The sequence below is a fragment of the Magnolia sinica genome, chromosome 17 (assembly GCF_029962835.1).
Source record: "Magnolia sinica isolate HGM2019 chromosome 17, MsV1, whole genome shotgun sequence".
NCBI lineage: Eukaryota > Viridiplantae > Streptophyta > Magnoliopsida > Magnoliales > Magnoliaceae > Magnolia > Magnolia sinica.
In genome coordinates this window covers 44799841-44808244 of record NC_080589.1, presented here as the reverse complement: position 1 = coordinate 44808244, position 8404 = coordinate 44799841, and the positions used below count along the sequence as shown (strand labels likewise).

The window sequence follows — 8404 nt, the reverse complement described above, 5'->3', positions numbered from 1 at the left end:
CCCAAATATCTTTGATACGGTTCATCGCATCGATGGAAGTATAGCCACATGAATCCCACTAGCTGGAATTGGGTATTTTTCTTCAGCAACGCATTTGGTTGATTCGTGATGTGGGGTACCATATCTGCAATCCGAGTTCCTCGTTTAAGTCACGATGATGTTTAACCTGCTCCGTTCAGGATCATTTGGCTGCATGGATTTAAAATCCTGTGGATTCTATTGGATTTTGAGACATGCGGAATCAGCTGTAAAGTGGGAATGTAAAAAGGTGTTTTTGTTGATTGATGTCTTAAATATGTAATTCAACGCGTACATCGATGACAGTTCGATTGGCATGATTTCTTTCCAATTGTATTTCTCCCAGAGGCTGTAAATATGAGTGTAACCAGGATTAGGGTGTAATACAAGTGCTTTCTAATTTTTTCCTACGGTTTTTCCATATTAAATTTGGAGTCTTTGTAATTGGGCTTGATTGTGCAATTGAAATACTTGATTCATCTCTTTGTGCTTCCCCCGTCACCCAACAGTTTTTGTTTTTAGGGATTTTGAAATAATGAAAAATCCATATCTTTCAAAGTTCTTACAACCAAATGACCTAAAAAACTGAAATCTCCACAAATCCGTCAGAATAATGTAGGCAGCCAAACGACCCCTCATATTTCAGGAGATCATTAAAAAGGCCGAGTTGCTTTGCAATACAAGAAAAAGCGCCATTCCTGGCGCCTATTTTCACTGGCGGCCATGTATAACTGCTGGTGATCACCGGAATCACCAGCAGCCGTCCAAAAACGCCCCTGTTTTTGAAACATGGGCGCCGGTGAATCGATGGTACTAAAACCAAAAACGGAGAGATGTTTCATTTTCATCGCGCGCGCAAACTCCCTCCTCTCTCTCTTGTCCTGTGCGCTTCTCCCAGCCCTCTCCCTTCCTCTCTCTCCATCTCTCGATCTCCTTGATTTCCCTCCCTTTCCATTGACGTCTCTCCCAGTTCGCTCTGTTCGAAGCAACCATTGATCGATCTCCCTCCAATAGCTGACGTGAATAGAAGAAATCAGAGCACATGAAGTGAAAGTTACTCTTTCTTTCTCTTTCATTTCCTCTTTTAATGGCCAGAAATTGGGCAGCAACCATGGCAGTGGCAGCCATATCCACCGCTGTCCATGGCCTCCTACATGTTTGAAAAAATGCTTCAACCAAGAAATTCTTGTTGAGGGCCTGTTTGGACGAGGGTGATCAAGATGGATGGATTCCGATTGGGTAGCCCTGTCCCTTCTGTTTTGGGCAGCAGATGAAACAGAGTATGAACCAAAATCAGGTCCTTATATCACACCTCTTTGAGACCATGGGGTGTGAGTGTGTACGTGAGTGAGTGTGCTACTTTTAGATAGTAGCAAGAACCGTTAGATTCACAGGTGCACGTCTAAAATATTTAGCACTTACTAATGTAGCAAGTTTGTGCAAGATCCAAGCCATCCATTGAGACATCCCCACCATCTATGCACCATGGCCTAAAGTTTCCATTGTTACACATGTTTAGCACTTGCTAATGTAGGAAGTTTGTACAATATCCAAGCCATATCCATTGAGTCATCCCCACCTGGAAGATGAATGTCAGCAGTATCTATTAGATTGCGGTGAAGTAAACACTTGGGCAAATTCCCTACTAAAGTTCTAATAAGTAAAGCCCTTGAAACGCACTTGGCAGAAGGGGGTTGAGTTTTTAGTAAGTACATCTTACTATCTCATAGGAGTGCCCCATCGTTTTTTTTTTTTTTTTTTTTTTGAATTATTTTATTTTTTAACGTTATTTTTCTATGCTGCATTACCCTATTTGTCTATTTTTAACAAAAATATTCACAACTACTTTTTTATTTTTTCAAATTTTTATACACCCATGCCTTTTATTATCATTATTTTCTGTCAAACTCTTTAAGATAAACTGCTGTGACACAGTGGTCCAATCAGATCTGCTCATAATATTCAACTGGTAGACCGCACCATCAACAGCTAAAATTCAACAGGCTCCATGCTTCAGCAGCCAAAGTACTGCAATTTGCTATAACTGATACTAACAAACATTCAAAAATAATATATTTATAAATAAATGTGAAACAAAAAACACAAATTTTAAATTTATAATCTCCTAAAAGACCTATTTACATGATGTATGTATATGAAAAAAGAAATAAAAAATCAATACAATGAAAACAGATTTCCCAAGGGATATTTGAGTCCATACAATACTTCGCCATGGTCGGGCACATACAGCTGAAAACCTCTATCCTTCAGCCGAGTAAAAACCTGCCATTAATTAATGTTTAAAAAAATAAAAAAAAGGATAATAAAATTCGATAGGGCCCGTGGCTGGAGAGAGACTGTTATTAGTTCTGTTTCTTTGGAAGATGCTGTATTGGAATTAGCAGAGCAGCTTCAAGGACCTTCTCCAATCGAGCATGGCCCACTAACTGAATCAAAGAGCAAGTGAGATTGATGGTCCACACTCTGCAGTCAGTGGACCATAGTCATGAAAAACAAACTGCAAATTATGATGGGCCCTACTATTTAGCAGCTGACTGGTGGGCCATTGTCATCAACAAGACAACAACTAGGTTCCTTGCTCTTGCTCCGGTGGTAGACTCTTAGGAGTTTCAACACCTGGTGAAGGGTTCCTAAGGGCCCTTCATCAGGCCCTTAGGAACGTCTGTCTTAATTCAGACTGGACTTATTCCGTCTTCTGGACCATTCGTCTTCTTCATTGTGACTGATTTTGAGTAGTTTTGGATATATTTTTCTGTTTCTTTATTTGACAATGTGACTGTTTGGAAGAAGGAACTAATCTTATGAGATAATCTGATCAAGGAAGATTTTGTTCTGATTAGACCATTAGTAAGTCACTGTATGAAAAGATAATTGTTATGTGCACGACTACCAGAAGAGCAATTTTAGTTCATTTGTGGGGATTAAGTCATTTCTTTCTTTTTTGTGTTTGTGTGTGGGGGTTGATATTTGAAATCCTATGATATGCCATGTTGAAATTTCTATGCCTACTTAAGTAGCATGTAACTTTATGTTTTGGCCTTCAGATATGTTCATGTTATTAACAGCACCCTTATGTTTTGTATTCTCTGCTGTCATGTGCTGTTTAGAAGATTTCACTGGCTGTAAGATACATTCTGTTTTAACAAATGATTAGTTGATTTTGGGCTTTTGGAGCTAATCACATTTTGAAAGCAACTTAAGCTACTTAAATCAGCAATAGATTACAGCAGTTCTTACCAATGTTCTTGAGGTGTTTGTTTCAGACACAACTTAAACCGCCTATACTACTGATATCTCCAATTTCAGGACCAAAATTTGAAGGAAATATTGCCTGCCATTGTCTGTAATTCTTTTGTTACGTTTTACCTGTCATTGATATGGGAAAATGCAAAGTTCTTGTATAGTACACTCTTTTACTTCTTTTTAATAAAATGGGATCTTTTGGTGTGCTCAGGAAACCACACCACTGGCTGGTTTGTCAGCCGGTGCCATAGTCTCTATGGCGATTGCTTCTGGAAACAGCATGCAGGATGCCCTAAAATTTACCAAAAATTTGGCTGAAGATTGCCGGCTCAATGGCACTGCATTCCGCCTTGGGGTTAAGTATAATACAACACGTAATCACTACCTTTATTAAATCTAGGCCCCTGCTTGTATTGACATATTGTTGATGGAGGCTTACTAGGATTTCTATGTTAATGATAGTGTACTTCTCATGATTCCTGACATCTTTCGTGGTAGGATATGCAGGCGTACTGAAAAGTCCTTCCTGATCCAATTTATGAGTGGTATGTCGGACATCTCATGTTCTTCCGCCTACACAGGATGCATATGCATTTGCTCTCAAATACTTAACAAGAAATATTAACTGCACTGAACACGAAGAAGCCATTGGGCTATAATTATCAATCCAAGGGGAAAACATTCTTAAGGAGGTGAAATGGTAAATGATACGAGATGCTATTTGTGTACCATACTACCAGTTCATCTGTGCTAATTGCCTTTTATGAATATAGATAATACATGTTACCTAAAATGAGCTAGCATTTCTTTGATTTTGCCAAATATGAAAAATCTCCACAAGTGTTGGATAAAGTTTATTAAAAGAATAACACTAGCAATTAGAAAGATAAAAATTACGAGTTAAAAATGTACGGACGCCCTGAATCATTCCAATATGAGAGGTTTCTCTGGTGCAGTCATCCCTGGATGCCCTGAATCATTCCATTCCTTCCATCAATCACAACAATCATTCCTCTATTCCTTGCAAATGTATGTCGACAGACAATATCGATGCTGTTTCACAATTGTTTTGTTGTGTATAGCAGACACGGGCATTCAGTTCTGGATGTCCATCAATTGGTAATCCAGGCCATTGGCCTATTCCACTATGATGGACCATGCCTTCAAAACCTCTCATATTGGAAGAACCCAACAACCAATCCTGAGACTTTTGTATTTTATTTTAGTTCAGTTGTAAGTGGACAATTCATGTATCTCTCTTCTAGCCATATACAGGAAGGTCAACTTCAAAAGCTAAGGTCCTGTTTGGTGGCACCTAGAAATGAGTTGATCTAACAGAAAAGTCTGGATTTCTAATGCATAATGAGTTCATGCTAACAGAAATTATGTATCAGAGATTAATATCTCTAATATATAATTACTTCTAAGTGAAATGAGATGAACTCATTTTTAGGCATCTATCAAACAGAGTCTAAGCTTGTCCAACATAGCCCATCCACGCCAAACACAACTAAATGATTGTCTGGAACTGGTTCCAATAATCACAAGTACAAAGCAGTGCAGTCTCCAATATACATGGTTAATGTTTATCTTTGCACTACAGGAAAATGCCCTTTTATGGGCTTTTCTGAGCATCTGCCCCTCTATCTGCGTTATAAAACTTTTTGAATAGGAAGATTTTGTTTCATTTAAACAACAAGAATAAAAGATTCAGACACTGGATTAGCTGCACCCAGCTAGTGGAATCTTGTTTCTAATAAAAAAAATGATGCAAGAGGAGCAGCCTCTTGAGGTAATCTTTAAGAGGGCTGCCTGTTGTTGTGATTATGACTACATGGTATGTTTTTGATCTTACGTATGTGTTTATTTATGTTTTGAGCAGGTTGCAAGATGCACAAAAATAATAAACCAGAATTCTAAGGAAGCAAAGTATGTAATAAATGTTAAGCAAATTGCCAAGGTATATTTTCTATGCGATGTTTTGTTATTCCAGGTTAGTATAACTTAAGAATCTTGGCACATGTTGATGGACCTAATTCTTTCTGTACCCGTAGTTTGTTGTTGGTTTGGGTGATAAAGTTTCACCAACAAATATTGAAGAAGGCATGCGTGCCAGGTAAGTTCAATTTTCCACTCTATAGTTTCCTTTATTTATTTCTTTGACTTTCTTTCCTTCTTTATTTTTTTTGGCAATGGCTTTCCAATGTTTTGTTCATCTTGGATTTAATTAGGATGTTTCATTCATGATAAGACATGCAATTGTAATTGACATGACTATTACTCTTTTACCCTGGCTTTGGGACCAGCCATGGTAGAGGCACACATTGACATCACTCGCAGCACAAGCCACCACTTCTTTTGAAAGATAGCAAGAAACTTTCATTGAAAGGCACTGAGGTGGTGCCAAAAAACATACACAAGCCAAACAAGGCAAGAAGCACAAACCACCACTTGTAATTGCAAATGCAGAATCCTAGTGTGGAAACATAAAACTGCACCAAAAATGAAAACTGGAAATGAAAAATCAAGGTGAATGCTTCTCATAAGTTCTGCTTTATTTATCTAGAATTAGATAGATCAAAAACTGATTACCAAAATCAACTCATCATTACAAAAAAAGAATAAAAAAAAATAAAAAAATCCTTTACGTATTAGTTTTGAAGGAAGATCTAGAATGCATTCAGCTAATGCTTTTGAAGTAGAAATTACATTATTCGAGAAGTGAGTAATGAGTATTTTAATTCTCATACAAGAATGCCTTGGCATAAGCATTTTTCCCATTCCAGGATAAGCACCTGGTGACCCAGTGCCGTAAGGGTGATATAGCATTCAAATTCACAAGTTACCAAGGATATTTGTGCATATGTGTTGTTGTTTTAGATACATGCATACCAAGAGATGTATTCAATGTTATTATGTAAAACATCAATGATCAATAATTTGTGGATGATGTGATTATGACAATATATCTCATGATTTACAAGATAAGCCTATATTTTCCTCATAAAATGAGCTTATGGTCCAATTTGCTTATAATTGATTGTTCCTCAATACAAGTCTTTGATTGCAGGATGCTCTTGGTGGAAATTCGAAAACAACATTTATTGCAAATGTCACCCCATCTATTTGGTGTGTACCTATTTTCCTAGAGTTCTCTAATTTAGTTTTTTCTTTGTTTCGTATTTAGAATTATATTTGTTTTATATTGTGAATCACAAAGATAATTGTTTCTGTGGTTGGTTCCAGCACAAACCAGTCCATTCATCCAGTTTGGTCCAGGTTTTACATCCAGTCAGCTTTTAAGGTTCTTTGGGTTATGCCTTGTTCTTTGGGTTAGCTATTCATGATGTGGCATGGTGGTTTCCCACTTTCCCTCTTCTTCCAAGAAATGGAAATGGTGTATTTTAGTTTTGTTGTTCATTTGTTCTGTTTTGTTGTCTCATGTGTAATATGTTTTTCATGATGTATTGGGTTTGTTGCATTTTTGAAAATGAATTGAGGGCTTTTTCTCTTTCACGGCAAGTGATAGGTCTTAGGTGGCCATGATTGTTGGCTATGAAAAAGATGGTCTTTTCTGGAATCTCAAGAATTGCATTGTGAACTTACGTAAGGAAATTTTCAAACTTTCATTAAAAGCATATGACAGAAACAGCATCACTAGGGACATGCTATAGTCACAAAAATCACAAAGGTAAGCCGTTCATCTCATCTCACCTGACGGTCTTCCTCTCTTCTTATCTCTATGTGATGAAATTGAGGATCCCGACTCCTAATACCAACATCACCCAACCAACTAGTACAAAAGATAGACTCTGCTGCCCCAAACTAGCAGAAACCCAAAAAACAGTAAAGTTTGCCAACCAAAAACAGATATATCCCTTCCTCTTTTGTCCATGTGTGTGTGTGTTCTTTTTTTTTCTTTCTTTCTTTCTTAAAAAAATAAAATAAAAAAATTAAGGCTAGAAGATCCATCTTCAGAAACATCTATTCAACTCGGTCACGAGAATGGGGTGAGATCCAATCCCAGGTTGCTACTTGGCCAGGATGGATCTCCTCCAAACCATTTCAAAATGGAAAACCAGGTTTGTAGGCAATGAGGATTATCTAATGTGAGTTTCTCTAATAAAGATTAAGGCTTTTATTGCCACATTTTCCAACACTTGGTTGGACGTGTCGATTTTTTTTTTCCTAATGGTTTTGTTTTGATGGTGGTATATGAAGGACAAAGACTACGTGAGTGGTGTAAAAATAGGTAGTAGCTTAGATGAGTTGATTTATCAAGGCAGCAATGGTAAGAGACATCATTATTATAATTTTTAAATTTTTTTTTTTTAATAGGTTGTTGCAGCTTCTTTTTTTTTCTATTTCATTTTATTTTTTTTCCCTTTCTTTGTTTGTTTTAGGTTATTGCAGCTTCATCTTCTCATGAATCAATTCCTACCATAGATTGCATTGGCCAGTTAGAGGTCAGATCTCTACCCTCTCTTCTTCATTTTCCTTACATCTACTCCTTGCAAATGGATGCATGTTGGGTTAGAAATGAGACATGGCCATGAAATTTTAAGCCCCAGTTCATGTAAGTGGGCCATTGAAAGTCACCACATATGCCCCATGTAAGTTTTGGATTGGAATTTGACCATGTTGCTTATAGTGAATGGGCCCTTCCTTTCATTGACTTGTATGGGAAGAAATGCTTTCTTACTGGGGCATTGAATGTTATAGGATATGCTATCCAAATCACATGAAATAGTTGAAATGTAATTAATTTATTTTTATTATTTTGTCTTACTGGTTGTAGGCCCGGACAGATGATGGTTGGATGGAGAGATTTCTTTTATATGTATTCAGAACATTTTCAACACATTATTGTAAATATTATATGTTTTTCATTGTAAAATAATACAATTTATTTTTAATTGTGTTGTGCAACATTTTTTAGGTTCTAAATATTTAAAAACAATGCAGGTTCTAATTAAATATAAACAATCAAATGGATTAAGAAAAAAATTAACTTGCGGTCAGCATCTTTACAGGCGGTCAACAGTTTTTACTTGTACATATTTAAAGGTTTTCCATGGCATAATTAATTATGCTTGGCTTGTCGGGAGCCTTTTACTGATGC

The 8404-nt window shown here is 36.9% G+C and overlaps 1 protein-coding gene across 5 annotated transcripts; it reads left to right on the top strand.

Annotated features, from left to right (window-relative positions):
- Positions 1-3500: 3500 nt before the first annotated feature.
- On the top strand, positions 3501-8188 carry LOC131231223 (26S proteasome regulatory subunit 7-like). Of its 5 annotated transcripts, none has more exons than XM_058227349.1 (7): positions 3501-3637; positions 3790-3827; positions 5165-5242; positions 5337-5398; positions 6353-6411; positions 7504-7573; positions 7686-8188. In XM_058227349.1, exons 3-7 carry the CDS (start codon positions 5223-5225, stop codon positions 7709-7711), a joined length of 237 nt encoding a protein of 78 aa, XP_058083332.1. In that variant the 5' UTR covers positions 3501-3637; positions 3790-3827; positions 5165-5222; the 3' UTR covers positions 7712-8188. The 5 variants fall into 5 exon arrangements, 4 of the variants coding, with proteins under 4 accessions (XP_058083332.1, XP_058083331.1, XP_058083330.1 ...); XM_058227348.1 differs by having other exon boundaries at positions 3512-3656; XR_009164251.1 differs by having other exon boundaries at positions 3517-3656; positions 3781-3827; positions 6353-7573.
- The last annotated feature ends 216 nt before the right edge of the window (positions 8189-8404 follow it).

Excerpts from the sequence above, each read along its gene's own strand:
- LOC131231223 (XM_058227346.1), top strand. The coding sequence starts at position 5,048 with ATGATGCAAGAGGAGCAGCCTCTTGAG. Across the intron at positions 5,399-6,352 it reads GAAGAAGGCATGCGTGCCAG|GATGCTCTTGGTGGAAATTC; the intron begins GTAAGTTCAATT and ends CTTTGATTGCAG. Across the intron at positions 6,412-7,503 it reads AATGTCACCCCATCTATTTG|GACAAAGACTACGTGAGTGG; the intron begins GTGTGTACCTAT and ends TGGTATATGAAG.